The sequence below is a fragment of the Eubalaena glacialis genome, chromosome 6, assembly GCF_028564815.1.
Source record: "Eubalaena glacialis isolate mEubGla1 chromosome 6, mEubGla1.1.hap2.+ XY, whole genome shotgun sequence".
Classification (NCBI taxonomy): Eukaryota; Metazoa; Chordata; class Mammalia; order Artiodactyla; family Balaenidae; genus Eubalaena; species Eubalaena glacialis.
In genome coordinates, this window is record NC_083721.1 from 84,397,677 (window position 1) to 84,419,512 (window position 21,836).

Sequence of the window (21,836 nt, forward strand, 5' to 3'; positions counted from 1 at the left end):
ATAATAATAGTAATAATAACAATAGCTACCATTTATTGAGCACCTATTCTACTGTGTGCCAGGCACTGTGCTAGGCACTTTTCGTACAATATCTAACTTAAATCCTCACAACAACCCTGTGAGGTAGGTATTATTATCGTCATTTTACATATGAGGAAACTGAGGCTCAGAGAGACTGAATAACTCTCTTATCACGCAACCAAAAAGTAGTAGAGCTGGGATTCAAACCCAGAATAACCTGACTCCAAATCCCATGCTCCTGTGAACTAGAGTAGAGGCAGAGGGGAGAGGAAGGGCCAAATTCAAGAAAGATTGTTGGAGTGGAATGGATATGATATTCTGACTAGTAAAATATGGGAAGGAATTTAAGCCCATAAATGTTTCTAGCTGGTGAGCCTATGAAGAGTGTGATGAAGGTAACCAGGATTGGAATTCAGAAGGAACACACTTCGGCGGGGGCGGGGGGGGGGAAGGAAATGAGTTGAGTCCATGTGGACATGTCCATGGAGAGGTCCAGTGGGTGATAAAAATACAGATCTAAAGATAGAGGGAAGTTAGGGCTGGAGATATATATTTGGGAATCACCAGCATATTAGTGGCAGTTGAGGACGTCAGGATGGATGATACCGTTTCGGGAGTAAATACAGAGGAAAGAGAAGTGGACCAGAGATAAAATACAGGGACCCTGAAGCCATAAGTGGAGGAATCCTCAAGAGAGTCAAGAGACAGAAGAATCAGAGGAGGAAGAGAAGTACAGGAGGCAGCCCTATAGTGGTGGCTAGAGGAAACCATGGTCTGGGTTGGGAGCAAACCTAGAGCTCCCAGAAGGAAGGCAAGACTGAGTTACACTTCTAACACAGCCCTCATGCACCCCAAATCCCAGGGAATCTTTGTTAAATGAATGAATGCCAAAATACCCCTACCCTGGATTGCTCCAAGACCTGGAGCTTAGGACTTCATCTTACGCTTGACATCCCAGACCTAAAAATATGGAAGCCTAGGTGAGCCAGAATTTATAGAAGAGGCTCACAGAGAAAGTCGTGATTTGCTTAAATGGAAGAATAAGATAAAAACTAAAACTTGGCACTCTGTCTGGAAGTCCCAGAAGTCCCCCTGCCCAACCTTGCTCTGGGTTATCATGGTGATGGTGAAAACACAGGAGGGTGTGTGGGGCACGGGGCAGGGTGAGAACAGCCTGTCAGTTGCCCGGGGGGTCCTGCGCTGAGCCCAACCTGAGACCCAGATTATGGGCTTTAACCAGATAGAAATATTATGGGGACATGTGTGGGAGGTTTGAGGGCTATGAAGAAAGGGAGAGAGAAATTAGGGGACCAGCCCCAAGACCTAGGAGCGGACTGGGAGAGAGGGTCCAGCCCTCTGGTCAGGGACCAGCCCTGAGGCTTAAGTGAACTTGCATAGGCACGTGTGTGTTGGGGCAGGGGGTGGGGGAGGTGTGTGTGAGAAAGAGGGAGAGAGGGAAAGAGAGAGTCTGTCACACATGGGCAAGAGGCTGGGTGCTCCTCAGAAGCCTAGTGACTCAACGGGGTAAAGTGTGGGTATGGGGGCTGAAATATCCTTGGGAAGCCCTGAGGGGCTGCTGAAGCAGGGTTCCTGGTCTCCTCGGAGGCTGGGCCTCCCCTCGCTGGGGGCTCACAGAAAGTCAAACAGCCCGAAATTCTTGGCTGCTCCAGGCCCAGGAAAAATTGGGGGAGGAAAAAAAGAAAGAAAAGAAATGTTTCAGGCCCCGAGGTGAGATGAGCCTGCTGGTTAGTAGGGTTAGGGTCGGAAGGAACCAGCACACCAGCCAGGCATGGGGCAGCGGTGGGGCTGGGTATAGAGCACAGACGCTCCCTGGAATCCACTAGCAGCTCAGGCAACTGAGGGGGCCCTCTGGGCTTCTGCTAAGGTTGAGCTCAGGTGGAGTTAGTGTGGATGGTTACTGGAGGTGACTACAGCTCTAGGGTGCAGGGCTGAGGCAGTAGCAAGGGCAGCTAGGAGGAGGGGCAGAGGAAGCAAGTCTTTCTTTTTTTTGGTATCAGTATTAAGGGGAAAAACCAAGAAATCGGCACGCATGCTTGAGGGGATGGGTTAATAGAGGGATGATGCAGCTTAATGAATGGTGAAAAAGAACTGAGGGAGGGAAAGTGGGGATGAGGGGTATGCAGGCCCTCAAGGGCACCGCTGGGTCAGCTCCTGAAGTGTGTGTGGTGGCGGTGATGGCGGGGTGGTAAGGAGCAGCACCAGCAGTTTGGGTCCCAGGGACACGAAGGATCCCGGGAAGTCCTGTGCAGCGGTTAGTGGGCAGAGGAACAAGCCGGGGCTGGTGGCAGGTTAGGGGCTGCAGTGGCGATCAGGTGCACCCTGCCCTCGCTGCACCCAGCGAGCGGTTAGCGGGCCTGGATTTAGTTCCATTTATTTCCCTTTCAGGTACCAAAGTAAAAAAGACGGACGGAGAGAGGGACGCGGCCTGCCCCGGGCGGGGTGGGATGCAAGTGGGGAAGGGGCCCTGCTCACATCACATCCACAAAGAACTCACTGGGGTTTCCCATGGCCATGCGGAAGGACTGTCTGCTGGCGGTCAGTTCAGGGGGCACGGAGGCCAGGTCGCGGCCCGGAGGGGCTCCCGGGGGCCCCATGGCCGCAGGCGGTGGGGGCATCATCAGCATGGGGGGGCCGTAGAGAGGGGGCACCCCGGGGGGGCCGTAGCTCGGGTGCGTGTGATGGCTCCGCAGGCTGCTGGCCAGCGAGTGGTGGCTGCGGTGGCTGTGCTCGCTGGCGGCAGGACCCGAGCGCTCGCTCGGCGCCCGCTCCCGCGCCCCCCGCAGGCTGCTGCGGGTCGTGTGGTCCGACTCGCTGCCGCTGCCGCCCGACTTCGAGTCCCCGGTCTTCGGGTCCTTCTCCTTCCGCCGGTCGCTGCCGCTACGGTTGGAGCCACTGCTCCGGCTGCCTGCAGGGGACAGGCAGGGACGGGGTGGGGGACACTCAGAGCTTGCAGAGGAAGCCTGGGGCTCGCCTGGGGCTCCCTCCACGACCCCCGCCGCCTTACCTTCACTGTGCTGACTGCTGGCGCTGCCCCCACCATAGCTGTACCCCAGCTCGGGGAAGCCTGGGTGCGGGTTGTAGGGGTGTGGGGGCGGCGGGTACTGGTAAGGGAAAGCCATGGGCCAAGGGGCAGCCCCTGGGTGCGGCAGAGGGGCCAGCGTGTCCTGGTCGGAGGCGCCGCTGGAGCCATCATGATCGTGGAGGGAGAGGTTGGCCATGTCTGTGGAGGGGAGGGGAGGGCATCTGAGCTGGGTCTATCCCATGCCTCCGCACCCGCAGTCAGCAGAGAGATGCCCAGCCTCGGCCCGGTGGGTGCGTTTGGGAAGACAGCGACAGCAGTGGCAGTGTCCCACCAGAACGGGACGAGGGACAGGCCAGAGATCTCTCACTCGTTCAGAGCCCCTCTGTCACCCTCCAGAGGTGGTGGGGAGGGAGACCCTGCAGAGCCAGCCCCCGAGAAAACCGTCCCCAGGAAGGCCCGGAGTCACCACTTCAGATGCTCAGTGCCAAATCCCAGTTTCTCCTCCTTCCTCCGTGGGCTGGAAGAAGGGGTAAAACTCTTGTTTGGCAATTGTCCCCTCTGTTCCCTTACGGGAAAGGTAGGGTGGGGAACATGGGAGGCCGAAATACCAGAGAGCCGCCAGCTACTGCATACCTGCACTTCCTCAGGTACAGTGCAAGCACTTCATCTCACGCAAACGTTACCACCCCATGAGGAAGGTATTAGTCACACTTTTTCCAGATGAGGAAAGTGAAGTCCAGAGAGGTTAAACGACCAGCCTGAGGACAACCCACACTGCAGCCAGAGAAGAAGCTAAGAGTTGCTTACTTTCTCTTTACCTTTCCAGATGAGGGCATTAGTAAGGAGGAGGGAGCAGTTTGGGGAAATTTAGGTGAAATTTTGCCCTCCTCACTCACTTAGGACTAAAAAAACACCCATTAAAAGCCAGAATGAACACAGGGCCTTTCAGAGCCTCCCCACACAGAAGGCCCTTGGCCCAGATCAATCTTCTGGTGCTTCTGGGGAGGGTGGGAGTGGGGTGGAAGGGTCCAGAAACAGAACAACTTAGATGCCTCCTCTGTGCTCTCCACCCCATTCCCAGCCAGACCTAGTTCTTCACAGCACTTGAGCCACTGCACTAACATTCCTTCTTTCATGACTCTGACTCCCCAGTAAACTGTACACAGGCAAGGCTGCTCCCACCAATGCTGGAACTATCTGGAAGGGAGTATAAGGGGCCACTAGACCTGCCTGCCTGGGACACCCCTTGTTCACAGGTCCCTGGGGTGAACTTGTTCAGGGTGAACAGGTCCCTGGTTCTCTGGGACCCACCCGTACCAGGTCCCAGAGCTCTGAGAGAGCTGCAATTGCCCAGGAGCCAGCTGCTGGATACAGACTGAGCCCTTTGTTGCAAGCCCTTAAGGGAGCTGAGCCAACCTTACAGGGGAGAAGAGGTCAGGAGAGGGGGCTGAGGCAGCCTACAGAGTCTACCAGCCAAACCATCAACCAGTCAAGGCTGGCAGCTAGCATGAGAGGTGGTGGCGGTGGGAAGCAGGGGCATGCCTCGGTGACCACTTCAGCCGCCAGGTTGTCATCCCATGGGGAGTGACTGTGTGCTCCAGGGGTTACCCAGGTCCCCAGCTATTCCCTTTGAGCCTGCCGTACTCCCAGCTGAGGAGACCTCACCAGTGAGAAGGAAAAGACCTGTCCTGTCAGCATCTCCCTGAGCTTGGCTTCTGCTGGACTTGGTCCATGGGTAGGAGACCCAGAATGCCCCTGGGATGGAACAATGTCTCTCTGAGCAAAAGCCACAGCTATCCTGAGAAGCTTTATGTACCCATGAAGGTTTAGGGCCAGGGCTCACTTCTACTAATGATGATAATAATAGCCGTATTTGAATGAGTCTAAGAAGCCATTGATTATAAGATGCACCCCAATTTCAGAGATACTGAAATGTGAAAAAAATGTTCATCTTAGAATTAAATGTATGATAAATGGACAACTTTTTTAGAGCAATTACTGTGGGCCAAACATGGTGCTAAAAGCATTACATATATTATCTTATATCATTCTCAAAACAGACCTATAAGTTTTACTGTAATCTCCATCTTACAGATCAAGAAATCGAGGCACTGAGATGCTGTGTCACTTACTCACGTTCACACAGTAAGGGTGGAGCTAAAATCTGAACTCAGAACTAACTCCAAAACCTTATGCATCTATTACTACTCCATGGGGCCATGCCAGAGCTGCTGAGGGACAGGGACCCCACCCAGCCTCCACCAGGGACTTGTGCTCCACAAGAACAACCTTTCTAGCCCCTAGAACCTAATCTGAAGCATTTTAAGGGCTGGCTTTTGGACTCCAGCCAGCACCATTGGGCTGAGAGAAGGCTCCCTCAGGCAGGGGTGGCTGCTGGGGCCGTGCTTCAGCTCCCAATCCTGAGCACTGCTGTCCTGTTTTGAGGACTCCCCTTCCCAAGAGCTGTCCACAGGCTCCGGAGAATGGGGGTTCCCTGCAGACTTCTCCTGCTTAATAACCCTCATTGGCTTTGTACTCTCTCAGGATCAAGTCCAAATTCCTTGGTACAGCTTACAGAGTCCTCTGCAGCCTGGCCCTGACAGCTTTTCCAGCTTCACTGAGAGGCACAGCCCCACCCTGAGGGGTCTGAGGAGGCTGTGGACTTGAGGCCTCAGGCCAGCTCCAGGAGGTCCTGCCTTAGTGGAAGCTGCTTGGTGCTGTGAGGGTGAGCAGGGGCCAAGGCTAGGAACTGTTTGGCCTTGCTGGGACAATGTTTCTGCAGCACCACACACCTAGGACAACCCTGATGGTGGGAAGAACAAAGGTTCTGGAGCCAGAAGGACCTAGATCCAAGGCCTAGCTCCTCTGCTTCTAGCTGTGAAACGTGGGGTGGACTGCTTAACTTCTATAAGTCTCAGTTTCCTCATCTGAAAACAGGGATAGTAATCCATCTCCCCAAGGGTTGTGGGGAGGTTGTGAGGCTTGAAAGAGAGTGAGATGATGCTTTAGAAACAATCAGCACGGTGCCAGGCACAGAGCAGGCACTTAGAAAATGCCAGCCCCCAGAGGGGGATGTAGGGCAGGTGAAGAGGCTGGACTGGGCTCTGCCTCTACCACAGAACTGTCAGGTCTCGAGGTTCCCCCAGCTCTGCTACCCCCTCATCTGGGTTCCCTAGAGTCTGCTGCTGCATCCCCGGGCAACTCCCCACTTCCAAGCAGGAGATAGGGCAAGGAGGTGGGGGAGGCACGTACTGCCACAGAGGTCGCCGAAGATGTAGTAGCACTGCTCAGAGAAGGTGATCTTGTTGACAGTGTGGCGGATGAAGCCGGCCTTCAGCAGGTTGCTGGCATATTTGCGGGCCTCTCGCCGGTCAGTGAAGCCTTCCACGTTGTGGTACAGCCAGTCCACCACATCCGAGCCTGAGGGCAAGGCTGCCACTTGACTGGGAGGCCCACCTGACCTGGGCTCTTCTGGCCTCACAGGAGCCATGAGGCTGGTGCTGATTCCAGCTCAAAGGAGTGGCCCGAGGGAGTTCTTGGCCCACCCCCCCGGCCTGCCCTGCCCCACCGCTCTCCACCCTGTCCTTCATCCCACCATGGGGCCCTCTCACCGATGAAAGCATTGGGGATGGTAATCTTGAGCCACATCCTGTCACGGACCTCCAGCCCGGATTCAGGGGAGGCCATGGCTTTTACGATGGCGGCCATGTCACTGTGGATGGACAGGTGGAAGTCGTCTAGGCCTGGGGGTAGGAGGCAGAATGGTGAGGCAGAAAGGGGCTATGGAGTTAAGTACACAGAAGTTTGCATTCCAGCTCTACCACCTAATAGCATGGACCAATGTCAAGCAAATTACCGACTTGTTGGACACTCAGTTTCCTCTTCCATAAAAATAGGGACTTTAGTATCTATTTCATAGGATATTTAAAGAGAGAATTAAATAGTGTAAATGAAGGGGCTTAGCCCAGTGTATAATGCGTGCTATGATAATAAAAAGGCAGTCATTTTTATTGAGTGCTTACTTTATGCCACACACTGTGATTGATGCTTTACTTGTATCCTCTCATTAAACCCCCAGGAACCTGGTAAAGTGCATATCATTAGTCCCATTTTACAAGAGGAAACTGAGGCTTACTGAGTGCTCAGTAGAGGTTCAGAAGCAAACTCTGTTTGGTGAGGCTCAGCATCCACTGAGGAAAACTGCAGAGTAAGGTAGCTGGAATGAACTGAGTCTCCTCCTCTCCAGCCCCCTCTGACGCTTAAGCAAGAGGCTCCAGGTGGGCCTTCAGCAGTCCCTCCCAGCTGGCCCTGTCTGCTGGGCTCAGGGGTCAGGGTTGGACACTCACGCTCTGTGTCAGGGATGGAGCTGGTGATGGAGGAGCTGGTGGAGGTGATGGTGCTCAGGGAGGGGCTCATGCCGTAGGCAGGGAAGGTGCCGGTCATGGCTGCAGTGTGGGAGACCCAGGCCGCGGGGTCAATGGGCCGGATGGGTTCGCCTGTGGGGAGGATGAGGAGTCAGGGGCTGCCTGCCCTGCCTACTGCCTGGCCCAACAGGGTAGGTATGAGGGTTCAGGGTAACACGGAAGGAAGGAGAGATAGGGCTCACATAGGTCAAGCACCAGCTTTAGGGCCAACTGCCCCATCCACTTACTCCTGGGCAGTGTGAAGCACCCACGTGGACTTGGGTCCCAGCACTTGGCTACAGTCAAGGTGATGGGCCTGAAAGCAAGGGTGTCCCTAGTAAGGGCAGGATGTGTGGAGGCCAAACCAAGTCCCTTGCCTGATAGCCAGAAATAACTGCCCCCTCCTCCCCAATGCCATCCATACCCTGGTTTGTGCACAATCTCCCGCAGTACCCGGACCGCGTCGTCATTACTCATGTTCTCAAAGTTGATCTCGTTTACCTGGGAAAGAGGACCAGGAGTGGGATAAGCAGCTGTGCTGGGGAGGTGGGTAGGGAAGCTGAGTTTGGTGGGCTAGGGGGTCTTCCCCTTACCAAGCAGCAGGGTACAGATGGCATGGACATCTCCCCATCCCTATCCATACCACCACCCACGGTGGGCAATGGTACCTGTAACAGCATATCTCCTGGCTCGATGCGTCCATCAGCAGCCACGGCCCCCCCCTTCATGATAGAGCCAATGTAGATGCCTCCGTCACCACGCTCGTTGCTTTGGCCCACAATGGAGATACCCAAGAAGTTATACTTTTCTACAGGGAGTAACAAGACCTTGAGAGAGGAACAAAGTTCCTACCCAAATTCCAAGCCCCATATTAGAAGAGGGTAGAAAGGGACAAGAACTAACACTTATTGGACCTGAGTCAGGCACTGTATTCCACATGCTCAAACATGCTTTCACTTGATCCTTGTTGGCTATGAGGTAGGGACTCAATCCTGTTTTACAGAGCAGACAACTGAGGTTCAGAGAATTTAAGTGACTTTTCTAAGCCATGAAGTGGCAGAGTCAGGATTCAAACTCAGATTTAAATTCCAAAGTTGGGGCTCTTTTCACTACATCCAGCTATCTCCTAAAGAAGAGCACCTAGGGTAGAAATCAGAGAGCAAGAATGCAGTGCCTGAAAAATGGGAAGGGGGGGAGGAATCAGAAATCACTTCCTCTAGGAAGTCTTCCCGGATGCCATTCTCTGCGTCCATAGTTCTCTGTGCTTATCTCTGTCATAGCCCTGATCATGAGATACTGAAGTGATCAGTGTATGTACCAATTTATGCTTATGAAAGAGAACTTCTTGAGGGCAGGGAACGTAGCCTGTGCCTCTCTGAACTCCTCGAGTCTGCCCAGCGTCTGGCACGTAGCAGGTGCTCACGAGTGTTGTTTCACCAGACTCACCCATGTTGAGAGTGACCGTGATGATGTTGAGTGACATGGTGGAGTCCGTGATGCTGCTGAAGGACGAGGACTGGAACAGACAGAGGCCCTGAGCAGCAGGCAGTGCTGGCAGGAACTCACTGCTCCCACCTAGCTCCGCCTCAAGGTGAGTCCTCAGCACCACCTCCCCTCTCAGGTTCTAAACCCTGACCCAAGGGGAGGGGTCTAAGGAAGCACAAACTCTGGCCCTGCCTGGGCAGGAGGGCTCGGTCTGCTCCCACCCACCCTAACGTCTCAGCTCCATACCCTCTCAATCCGCGAAACCTTCTGCTTCCGCCGCCGCCGCTTGTGTCTTCTCATCAGGCGTGAGGCGCTGCTCTGCTCTGTGGAGCTGCTGAACCTGTGGGGCCCACAGTCATTCCCCACCGAGCCGGCCCAGCCCTGCCCCATGAGAGGCACCGCAGGGCCCAGGTACCCCCCACCAAGCCCAGGTCCCACCCAGGGGCCCAGCATCCTCAGGGTTCAGGGCTCCTCCGGGGTCACCTGTCCCACAGTACCCATGAAACCAAAGCCCCACCTGCTGGTGGAGTCATCCTCATCTGAATCAAAGAAGCTGGTGGTCTCCAACTCGCTGCTCATAAGTGTGGATGAGCTGTCATACCCCCCTGGCTCTCGCCGCCGCTCCCCCTTTGCAGTTCCATTCAGCCGGGTTGCTGCAGGGGATGGAGGCAGCTGGGTTCACAGATGCAGGAGAGAAGGAGGAGAGAGGAAGGAGCAGGGGCTGCACTGGGGCCAGGCGTATCCAGAACTCAGGAAGCAGGGCAGAGAGGTGGGTAGCTGAGTGGAAGCTGCGGGGGTGGGGGGGTGGGGGGGTAAGGTGTCTGTTCAGGGAAGACGCACTGTGCTCTGGGCCATCCCTCCGTCGTGGCCGCTCTCGCTGGGCAGACACCAAGGAGTCAGTCTCTGTGTCATTGTCCAGGTTCTCCTGGCTGCCCCCACCAGCATGAGGGCTGCAGGGAAGAGAGGACTTCGTGGGGGAGGGGGCAGGCTGGGGGCTCCCTCCCCCAGCCCTGAGCTGAGCTGACACAGCCCTCCCCCATGGGCCCTCCCCACCCTCAGGTCACACTCACTGGAAGGATGGGGGCCGGGAGTCCCCAATGCCTCCTGTGCGCTCCATGGGTGGTGGCAGTTCCGATGGGTTGTCCGCACAGAAGGGAGCTGGCTCTGGGTGTGAGCCCTCAGCTGACACCAGCTGATGGGGAGAAAATGCATGGGTAGTAGGGCGCAGGGGACCCAGGGAAAAGGGGATAGTTGGCTTCTGGCAGGGCATGAGACTTGGGGAGAATGAAGCAGGGGACATGCAGGGAGAAGAGACAGGACTGTGTTAGGTCAGCTGAGATGAGGAATGGACCCACTGCTGGGTTGATGAGGAAGCTGGGAGGCATGGGTTGGTGAAGTGGGATGGGGGCAGAGAACAAGAGTCAGAGGTCCAAGGTAGAGGTCGGCAAGTGACAGAAGGGAACCTGAGGCAAAGTACCTCAGAGGACATAGGAGACGTTTTTGTCTCCAACGTGTATTTCTGTCTCTCTCTTTTCCCCCTTCTCACCACTCCCTCACTTTTCACCAAAGCTATAGAATCTGGGGTGAGAGACAGTTCAGTTAGAAAACTCAAGGAAGATTCAGATACTGAAGCATAAAACCACAGTCTCAGCAATGCCTTTCCTCCATCCAGCCCACTGCAGGAATGCAGGTGGAGAGAGGGCTGAGGGGGGCTCCTTACCCAGGACACCACCCGGCCATTGAAGCAGGGCAACTTGGCATTGTCGTCCGAGATCTCCTCCTTCACCACTCTGCAGGGAAAGGTGGGTGTCAGAGTGAGCTTTCTGGGGTGGAAATGGAGGCATCCTCACAACCCCAACTCTCAGGGGCTCCTCTACCCTAAACTGGGAATCAAACCACCAGCATAAGCCTGTTCAAATGGGAGCAGGGATGGGGTGACCAGGGACAGCTCTTTGTCACCACCAGGAAGACACCAGCCATGCCCAGGACAGCTGCCTTCCTGGGGCATCCTCTTGGTCATCAGGTGACTGCAAATTACACCTGACAAATCACTGTCCCCAGTGAGTGCAGTCACCCCCTAGAATCTCGAGAGCTGTACCCATCCCCAACAATGGCTCTCTGGGCTGGACTTTATCTTTCCCTCTGACCCTAAACTAGGAAAAAGCACACCCATATCACTGTTCTTCCCTTCTCATTTGGGAATCCTAATATTCTTCTGGGAGATGTGGATGAGGAATTTAAGGAAATTAGGAAAAAGAAGGGCAGAAGGCATTTACCAAATATCCTCTACTGCCACTATGACATTAGTAACAACTGCTCTCATATATTGAGCACGTATTGGGTTGGCCAAAAAGTGCGGTCGGATTTTTCCGTAACATCTTATGGAAAAACCCCAAGGAACTTTTTGGCCAACCCAATATTACGGGCCAAGCACAAAGCTAAGTACTTTACCTGTATCACTTCGTTTAACATTCATAGCAATGTTATAAAATAGATACAGATGGGGAAACCAAGGCTCAGTAGGTTCAGAAATTCACCTACAGTCACACGATTAATAAGTGAAGAGCTGGAATTTGAATCCTGGTCAGCCTGATTCCAAAGCCTTTATTCTTACCTATTATACCATCTTATCTCCCTATAGTTAGAATGTATAATCTTCACATCAGCCTCATTGTATAGACCATATGATCCTGATTTTATGAATAAGGAAACTGAGAAACAATCAGTAACTTGTTCAAGGTCACAGAGCTAGATGTCAGAGCTGGAATTCCACCCCAAGCTCATCTGACTCCAAACCCCATATTCTTTCCATGGTATTTCACATTCTTTCCCGTACAGTGAGAGAGGTGATGTGGGTCTGTGTGGAGGGTGACGGTGTGGGAGACAGTGATGTGGGACATGGCGGGGGGGTGGATGGGGGGAGGGTAGGATGTAGTCTCAGGCATGTAGTTTGGCCTGGGGCATGCAGTGAGGCAAGAAGTCAGACCACAACTACAGTATGGGGCCAGGAAAGGCAATAGAAAAGCTTGAGGCCCGCACCCCCAGACTGATCAAATACCCCAGGAGCACAGAGCTAGAAAGCTGTGATCAGGGGCAAGAGGAAGACACATGCCTGGAGTTATGAGCAGAGAGGGAAGACAGCAAGGATGGAGGCTGGGAAGCCCAGTCCTCCCTTTTTCTTAAAGCAGCTCCTGCCCAGAGCTTGGGACGTGCTTGGCTTCTTGTGATGCTCACATTCTTGGACTCACAGCCAAGTTCGAAGGCTGAGCCTGCCCTCCTCCCTCCCGTTCAGCTTTGGCTTCTCCACTGTTTCCAGCCCCACAGCAACCCCAAGAAAGCAGCTCAAATCATCCTGCTCAGGCCCACCATGGCAGAAAGCCTGGAGACAGAACAAGCTAGAAAACAGGGACACAGAGATAGCTCAGACCCACTAGCCAGTCTGACCACAGGGCACCCCAAGCTTGCAGCCCCCATGGGAACTGGGGCTCAAATTAAAAGGAGGTATGTGGGTCACGTGGCAGGGACTGTGCTCTGCTTTGGAGAGGGTCTCAGCAGCCCTGTGGTGGGAAACTGCTGCTGAGGCCCCACCACACAGCTCAGCACTACAGATGTTTCCTCTCTTTCTGGGGGTCACCGACAGGTCACCAAGGCTCTGCTGACTCACAATGATCAGCTGATCTTCGGGAGCCTTGGGGGACCTCAGACAGGCCTCCCCCTCCCGCTGTGGAGCTGAATGGCTCAGGGTTCTGCAGCGTTTATGCACTCACATACACACACACATCCCAAGTGGAGTTGGACAAATCTGGGTTCAAATTCCAATTCTGCCACTTATTAGCCCTCCTATCTTAGAGAAGTTTCTTGACTTTTCCAAGCCTTTGTCTCATCCTGGTAAGTGAGATTTGTAAGTGCCTGGCATGGTCCAAGGCATACACTAAAAACTAGTTACTAACTTTGTCAATTTTTTGCGGGATCCATACTCTCTCTCTAACTAGGTGTAAGTTTCGAAGGGCAGGGACCAAATAAATCTGCTTATCACTCATTGTTCATTCAATTAAAAAGCCTTTGCCGAGAGCCCAGTGGGCTTTAAGTTTTGTGCTTGCCATTGCATGGACCTCAAGAAGCATCAGACCTGGAGCCTGCCTTGTCCTTGGAGGTTACTGTCCAATGCATAGTTCACGTGAGTATATTGCAAGTGGGAAGTGATCAGAGCTGTAAGAGCAGCAGATGTGTTCACTGGACAGACATCTGCTGAGTATTATTTAGTGTCAGGTCCTGGCTAGGAGCTGGGTAGGTATAAGGATAAATAGGAATAAGTGCCATAACTTTAGAAGTGCAACCCAGAGGAAAGGAGAATTTGGACCTGGAGAAGACAAGGGAAGAGAAGTACTCCAGGTAGAAGGCCCAGAGACAGGCTAGTGTGTGACATGGAGCGGGGAGCAAAACAGTTAGAGGCCTGACTTCCCATGTTATTCCTCCCATGGCTCAAGGCCCCTCAAGTGGTGGTACCTTGTTCTTCCATCCACCATCTCCTCAGTGCTGAAAATGTTTAATTCTTCTTCCATATCCCAAATAATTTAAGAGGGTTGGACCTGCCCTGAGCTTGACAAATACTTCTGGAGACCAGATGGGAGTTGGGAATCCCCAAGTCTTACACACCAGAACCCCAGAGGGAGAGCCTGGAGAGCTGGAGGAGATGGCAGTCTTCCTCCTCTGACCCACTTTCCCATCTGTCAGCAGAGGTTGCTGGCCCCTGCCCGACCTCCCTCTCATGGGGCTGGGATAAGTGGCAGCCCTATCACCTATACAGTTTGCCAAGGCTCAGCATCTCCCTCAGAGAGGATGTACCTGTTAAATGATGATGATAATACCTACAATTGTGTGATTAATGCCTTACACTTTGGAACCAGGTTCCTAATAAGCTCTGCCACTTATTAGCTGTGTGACCTTGGGTAAGTAAGTTACTTAAGTTTTCTGTGCTCTAGTTTCCTCATCTATAAACTGGAGATATTACTACCTATTCCACAGGACTGTTAAGAGCATTGAATGAGTAAAGATTTGAAAGTCATTTAGATCAGTGTCTGCACACTGTAAGCACCATAAAAAGAGTTTGATAAATAAATGAAATACGTATATAAATATATATTCCTCAGCTGTTAGTCCTCTGTGACAAGACAGCCCTACCAGGTCTCCTGATCATTAATCCTTCTAGGAATAAAAACAAAATCAATCTCCTCCACTTCATTTTTACCATTGTTCGCAACCCTGCTAAAATGGCCCACTCTAATATTTTGCAAAAGATGCTTCAAGTTCAAGTACCACTGATGAATGCAAGATGGCTTCAGGTGTATCTGAATGAATGTTTAATTCGAGAGTTAAATATTTATTTTTAACATATTTCAGAAAGAAATATAAATAGAATATCAGACCTGTGGTTTCATATTATTGATTAGGTCAAACTAAGAAAGCGTGAGTGGGCTGACAGTGGATTTAAAGAACAATATTAAGTCAACAGTGAGCGGATATAATGGGGGTTAGGCCTGGCTTGACAGCAGCCTGGGGAGAGTGGGAGGGAGCCCACAGAGGTCTAGGTTTAGGAGGTGGGGGCTAGGCCCAGTGGACTCTGGGATGAGTGGGGGGTGGAGACACAGGTCTAACCCAGTCCCTCAAGGCACCTGACCCCAGGGTGGCCCCAGCGTACTGAAATGCAGCTGATTTTCCCCTATCCCATACGCTGAGGCAGTATCTTGGTCTCTTCTAACTCCATTCTTCCTTTATCAGACCAAGGCATCTGCCCACCTCACTCCCACCCCTTGCAGATGGATCCCTCTTCAGCATCTTCCAATCAGGGGTCTCTGTCTCTGGACTGAAGCCAGACAATCATTACTACACTAGGAGTACCCAACCCCAAGGCAGGAACAACAACAGAAACAAGAATAGAAGCTGCATAGCACTTCCCACTGTACAAAGCACTTTCACACATATGAGCTCTTGGGCTCAACAAACCCTGAGGTCCAAGGGGAAAGGTGACAGCAAAACATGCAGAAGACAGAAAAGGTGCTAGCGTCCCAGAGCCAGGAGGGCCGGGGTCCTTGGAGAGAAGCCAGGCTGATGAACACGGGGGAGAAGAATTTCTCCCCTCACTCAGCTCTGGGCCTCACTTCTGAAGAGCAGTGTAGGCCTCAGGCTACGGCTGGAGAGGCGGCCTTTAAGCCGGGAGGGCCCGGGAAGGCCTTCCCTGCAGGCCTCCAGGCCCAGTGCCCAGTTAGTGAGGGGCAGGCTAGTGTGGGGGGCCTCCCCCTCCCCCAGTCCCCTGGGAGTTGGGGGGGGGGCGGTGAGGGGATCCACCAGGCTCCCCCTCCCAGGCCAGCTGCTACAGAACCTTCCGGCTCCAACATTCCATCCCCTCTTAAAGGGGAAGTCACTGCTTCCAAACTCCGCCCGTCCAAAGCCCTGCAGCTGGGTGGAGAAGACCCCTCCAGGGAGGGGAGGATGAACACCAAGAGACCCTTTCTGGCCCTCCCATTAAGAGGCCCCAGTTCTGTGAGGGAATCTGCACCTGGGCTAGTGGGGAATCCTCCTCAGGGGTGAGGCGCTCTGCTCCCTGACAACATCCCGAACAGCCCACAAGGGACAGGGGAGACAGCTAAGTAAACATCAGAGATGGAGGCCTTAGCTTACAGCCTGAGCACCCCCCAGCCAGTGCAAAGTCCCACAGCATAGCCCTTAGATGCTCCATATTCCAAATATGGCTCTGAGTTGTGGAGCTGAAAAGATGGAGAAGGCGAAGGCCGAGTGCCAAACACCCCAAGTCTCTGCTAGAAAGGTGGCTCTGTTGGCAGGAGGAGGGTTGGGAGCTGTGCTCTGGAACGGGTGGAGGGGGGGGGAAGGTGTGTCTGTGTGGGCCGCTGGTCTCTGAGGAGGTGAGGGGGCTTGACTGCGCTGGAACTGACTGCTCTTAGGGAGTTGGAGGTCCCCTTAAACGAGAGGACCAAGGTCCCCCACAAGAGGGGAAAGGAGAGTCCCTAGAGGGGCTGGAACTCCAGCCTCTGAAAAAGCCAATGGGGACCAAGTGGCCGAGTCGCCCCTAGAATCCAGAGTAGGGGTAGAAGCCAGTGTAGCAAGGGGAGTCCGAACTGGCCGAGTGGGCCCCTGGAAGCCGGAGGGGCCGGGGTCCCCCGGAGGCGAGGCGGGGCCATCCTCACCCGAAATCGTCGTCCATAGACTTGAAGAAGAACTTATAGCTGGGTCGCTGCAGAACGCCCTTAAAGTCCGCCAAGGTGACGCGCTCGGCGGGCAGGGGCAGCTTCACCAGGTACGGCGTCTCCTGCCCGTCCAGGTGGTAGATGATCTTGGTCTCGCCCATGGCTCCGGCCTCGGGCCCGGCGGCCCGCGCGCTGCCTGCTCGGGCGGCGGGGCCGGGCCTCTCCGGCGGCAGCGGCGGCGGTCGGCGCGGCCCAGCGGCTCAGCCCAGCTCCGCGGCCGGCCGCGGCGCCAGCTCCCTTGTTCTCCGGCCGCTCCCGGGTCCCAGCGCCGCCTGCCGCCGTCGCGGCCGCCGCTTCCGCTCCCTACTCTCCCGGCTCTGCTGGCGACGGCGACTCTTCCGGTGGCCGCGGCCCTCCCGGCTCTTGGCTGCAGCCCGGTCCACTCCCCGCCCCCGACCCAGGCGCGGCCCCACCCCCGGCTGCCGCCGAGCCGCGCTGGCCTCGCGGCAGATGGCCTGGCCCTCGGCCGTACCCCGCAGACACCCCGCCCAGCCACCGGGCGGTGCTCAGCTCCTGCGCTGTGGTCCCAGGCCCAAAGGGGAGCGTGACGGCGGTCGCCTACGCCCCCAAGGATGGAAGGGCAGATCTCTCCAGCCCGCGTTCCCGGAGTCTTCAAGGCCCTGGCTCTGGACCCAAGGGGGATCGGCTGCTTCTCTGCAGCTGGGGAGGGATGTAATGTAGGGGTCGCTTTGCTTTCTGAGAAGGGACGGGGGGGGCACGGTTTTCACTATGTATCGCTGGAGAAAAGGGACCTCGACATGGCCTTTTAGGGTCTGTTGAGAAGCTTAGCTGCTATCACTGAGTCTACCAAACAACTCCTTAAGGACAGAACAAGATCGAGTTGATTCCTTCTTATAACTTCAGTACCTAGGTGTAAAGCAGTGGTTTAATAAATGGGTTGAATGCAGAATGAGTACAGGAATGAAGATGCGTGTGAGACTGGGACATGAAGTCTCAAGCCAGAACTATAACAGGGGAAAGAGTAATATGGGTCGTCAGAGAAGGCCTCTTCCATTTCAGTTAAGACCTAGAACTAATGAGGAAGCAGCTATAAGGTCTGGTCTGGGGGAAGAGCATTCTAGGCAGAGGGCACAGCGAAGTATAAAGGCCCAAGGCAAGAATAAACTTGCCAAATTTGAGGAACAAAAAGAAGGCCATTGTGACTACAATGATAGTGGTAGATGAGGCTGTAAAGGTAGACTGGGACCAGACCACATAGGTCCTTTTAGGCCACAGTAACAAATATGGGCTTCTCCCACTCCATTTTGTATACTGTTGCCAAATTAGCATTTCAAGATGAAGGACCTCTTTCAGACACCTCTTCAACTCAGAAACCTCTCCACATTCCGCAATGCCTTCCAAATATCCTTAGCATGATATTCAAAGCTCTCCATAATCTAACCTCTACCTACCTTTACAGCCTTTTTTTCATTATATCCTGACTAAAGTTTTGACTTAAGCAATTCAACCTACTTGCCAGCCCCTGCACACACCTTGTATATTTTTATTTCATACCTTTCCCTCTACTTTAAAATTTCATCAAAGTAATGTGTGCATAGACAAATATTAAGAAAACTTACAGCAGTCCTCTGTCTCATTTCCCTCCCCACCCCCCACCCCAGTGTACTTTTTTTTTAGCTCATATTATTTCTTGATATATGCATTCTAGACATTATTGATTTCCAATTTTGATTGATGGATTTACCTTTCTTCCACCTCCTCCTAACCTCTTAAAATTATAAGATCACATTTTTTGGTTAAGATAATATAGTACTTATATTACTTATAATATAGTATTGACATTTTGACTATGAATAAATGCTTCCTTTACAACTTTTCCTCCTGGCATAATCATTTTTAAAAAAAATTAATTTTTGGCTCCGCTGGGTCTTCATTGCTGTGCGCGGGCTTTCTCTAGTTGCTGCGAGCTGGGGCTACTCTTCGTTGCAGTGTGCAGGCTTCTCATCGCGGTGGCTTGTCTTGTTGCAGAGCACGGGCTCTAGGCGCGTGGGCTTCAGTAGCTGTGGCACGTGGGCTCAGTAGTTGTGGCTCATGGGCTCTAGAGCGTAGGCTCAGTAGTTGTGGTGCACGGGCTTAGTTGCTCCGCAGCATGTGGGATCTTCCTGGACCAGGGCTGAAACCCGTGTCCCTGCACTGGCAGGTGGATTCTTAACCGCTGCGCCACCAGGAAGTCCGGGCATTAATCGTTGCCTTGCTTTTTCATTTTTTTTTCTATAGTGTACCTATCACTAAATCTTTCCACATAATTTAATAGTTCTCAATTCATATTTTACTCATTTGGTCAAATGTATTAGATAATCCGTTTTCTTTCCTGGGGGCTTCCATTCCATTGCTCTGGTCTGCACTGCTGGCTGTCTCAGCCTGTGAACAGCTGTCATCCTGGGACTTCTCTGCATCATTCTCAGAAATCCCTTTACCTCTCCTCTGTGTTGGATCCCAGTTTCTGGGATACTTTACTCCTTGTTTAGTAAAGCACATCCTTCGGTAGTTCCCCTTCAAAGCATGGGAAATAAAAACTTGTGGCGGGGGGAACTATAATGGAAAAGAATCTGAAAAAAGTATATATTGATATAAAACAATCACTTTGCTGTACACCTGAAACTAACACAGCATTGTAAATCAACTATACTTCAATAAAAAGTTGTTTGTTTTGAAAAAAAATTTAAATTTGGGGAGAAACTTGAAAAGATGAAAAGTATGATTCTGAGTTGAAAGTAATTTTCCTTCAGAATCCTGAAAGCATCACTCCATTGTCTTCTAGCTTCCAGTGTTGCTATTTAGTGATCAGTTTGATCTCTTTCCTAGGCACTTGTTTTTAACTCTTTGTAAGTCTTTAGGAAGTTCTCTTTATCCCTGGGGTTCTCAAATTTCTTGGTGATGTGCCTTGGTGCTCATTCACTGTGCTAGGCATTGGGCGAGCCCTACCCATCTAGAAATTCAACAATATTTTCTTTAAGTATTTAATAACATCACTACCATTCTTCCTTCCTTTCTGCAACTCCTGTTAGATGTTGGATCTTCTGGATTGATCCTTTTATCTTTTTCTCCTTTACCATCCATTTCATTTTATTTTCAAATGATTTCACCTTTTTGTAAGATTTTCATAACATTATTTCCAAACTTTCCCCTATCCAACTGTATAGGTAAAATATTCACAATTAAAAATTCAGTAAGTATATAAGGATAGACATATAATTTCTCTATTTGGTTCTGTAGGCCTCCAGTTCTCAGTAGGAAAAGAAACTTCACATAGTTTTTTAATTTCTAAGAGCTCTTTTGTTCTCCAATTCTTCCTTTTCATAGCACTTGATTCATAGACACAATATTTTCCCTGAGTTTTGAGAATTATAGCCTTTTCCCCCCCTAAAGTTTTCAAAAAGCTCCCTACTTTGTCAGTTTCCTTGGTTTCAATTTTCTGTTTTGGTCTCTGCCTTTCATATGTTGGAAGTTTCTTCAAATGTTTGGTGGCCTTTAACAGTCTATTCACATGTAAGAGTGAGATACTAAAAATCTGATTGGAAGTTCTGTCCATGTACACAGGCTTATTAACTAACAGGCTTCAGTGTATGGTGAGTGGAAGAAAGATGGCTTTTTTTTTTTTTTTTGAAACAAAATTGTAAGTATTTGTAGGCCTTTTGTCTGCAATTGTTTAGTTTTGGCCTGGGGGTATAAGCCAGTGTGTGCTGACATGCAGAGCCCTACCACTCATATACTTTCATTTAATCCCTCATTTTCAATCTAGCCCCTCAATCCCATCCCCACATCTCCTATCGAATCCAGAGGTTCTAAAGATTTATTTTCCCTGAGGTTCTGAAATTTCGTGGTGTTACTTTGTTCATTATGCTGGGCACTCATGGGCTCTTGTCAGTGTAGAAACTCATGACCTTTGGGTTTAGGAAAGCTTCATAAATATTTCTCTGAAAATTTCCTCCCCACCATTTCTCCAGACTAAATCTCCCATTTCTTGCAGAGGAGAAGTAGGGGTAATCACTTGGTTGGATCAGATAAAGTGGGGACCTGGGGGAGCTTTTTCTCATACAGATCTTTGTCTGATTCGCCTCCATTCCACCCCCAGTTCTCAGCCCCAATCCTTACCCCCTCTGCTGAGCCTTTTCTGGGTTCAGAAGGGCACACTGGTTTGCTTCTTGTTAATAACCACCTCAGCAGGTAGAGCCCATCTCATTCTGCTCTGCTAGGTCAACTTTTACCCTTCCATTTATTTTTTTCCCCAAAATGTTGATGTCTCTCATTCATTGTTGTCACCTTCTGTTTTCCTTATCATTGAGTCACGTGCCTTTTTTGAAGAATTCCTTTGTTACCATTTGAAAGTGGTTTTGGAGTAAAAAGCTCATGAGTTTTTTCCTTTTTCTTTTTTTTTTGGCTGCTCCGCAGCACAAGGGATCTTAGTTCCCCAACCAGGACCAGGGATCGAACTTGTGCCCCCTGCAGTGGAAGCACGGTGTCTTAACCACTGGACCGCCAGAGAAGTCCCCAAAGCCCATGTGTTTAATCTGCCATATTTAAATGGAAACCCTTTGCTTTGCTCATAATGTTCCCTCTACCCTTTCTATTTTTTAGGCCACTCAAGTGTCACAATCCTGTAAGCCTTCCCTAATCACTGCAACCAGAAGGAATATTTTCCTCCTAAAAAGTTCTATAGGCCACTTCTGATCTCTGCCACCCATCAGGTATAAATCAGAGGTACCCTACAGTTGCTTGTATTTAACTGCCCCTATTAGGTCCATGCCATAACCTTCATATGCTCTCTAGTCACTAGGTCCTGTATTTGACAAAGGAGAAACTGAAATTTACTGAATAAGAAAAGTAAATTAAGCCAAACCCTGGCCAGCCTGTTTTTCCCTCTTTAGAAATACTGAGTAATGCCCCTTCATACCCCTGAGTACAGTTCAGTATCCCCTTCCTCATCTTACTCCTCTCCACCCAACTGAAATGAAGAAAGGCAACCATTTTACCTGTGATGTCCAGGAGGGCCACTTGTTACCAAAGACATCTGCCACAGTTTAAGTGTTAACAGAGTAAGGTTTATAGGAAAGCAACAAAGAGCTCAAAAAGATGAGACAGAAGGGCCTGTCTCATGTTTGAGGTTAAAGGAGACAATATAGGTGACAAATTCCAGCTCTAGAGTCCAATAACAAATCCTTGCTCTATCAATTACCAGTTACGGGACCTCTATGAACTTCAGGCTCTTCATCTGAAAATGGGGATAAGACCTACTTCATAGGGCTGATGTGAAGGTTAACTAAAATAACACATGAAAAGTATTTAGCAAAATGCCTGGGGACTTTCCCTGGTGGTCCAGTGGTAAAGAATCTGCCTTCCGATGCAGGGGACGCAGGTTCGATCCCTGGTGGGGGAACTAAGATCCCACATGCCTCGGGGCAACTAAGCCCGTGTGCCACAACTACTGAGCCCGTGCTCCTCAACTAGAGAGCCCACGTGCTCTGGAGCCCGCACCACAACTAGAGAGAGAAGAAACCCGCATGCCACAACTAGAGAGAAGCCCGCACGCTGCAACGAAAGATCCTGCATGCTGCAACTAAGACCCGATGCAGCCAAAAATAAATAAATAAATGTATATTA

General features: G+C 51.5%; 1 protein-coding gene across 1 annotated transcript; it reads right to left on the reverse strand.

The window, feature by feature from the left end:
• Nucleotides 1-13: 13 nt before the first annotated feature.
• Nucleotides 14-16,558, reverse strand: DVL3 (dishevelled segment polarity protein 3). The gene is made up of 15 exons (XM_061194424.1): nt 16,155-16,558; nt 10,673-10,742; nt 10,023-10,144; nt 9,793-9,902; nt 9,470-9,605; nt 9,199-9,292; nt 8,914-8,983; nt 8,136-8,275; nt 7,892-7,968; nt 7,716-7,783; nt 7,411-7,560; nt 6,676-6,807; nt 6,317-6,484; nt 3,047-3,262; nt 14-2,947 (listed from the first exon to the last, which is right to left on the reverse strand). Exons 1-15 carry the CDS (start codon nt 16,313-16,315, stop codon nt 2,511-2,513), a joined length of 2,151 nt encoding a protein of 716 aa, XP_061050407.1. The 5' UTR covers nt 16,316-16,558; the 3' UTR covers nt 14-2,510.
• Nucleotides 16,559-21,836: the final 5,278 nt, after the last annotated feature.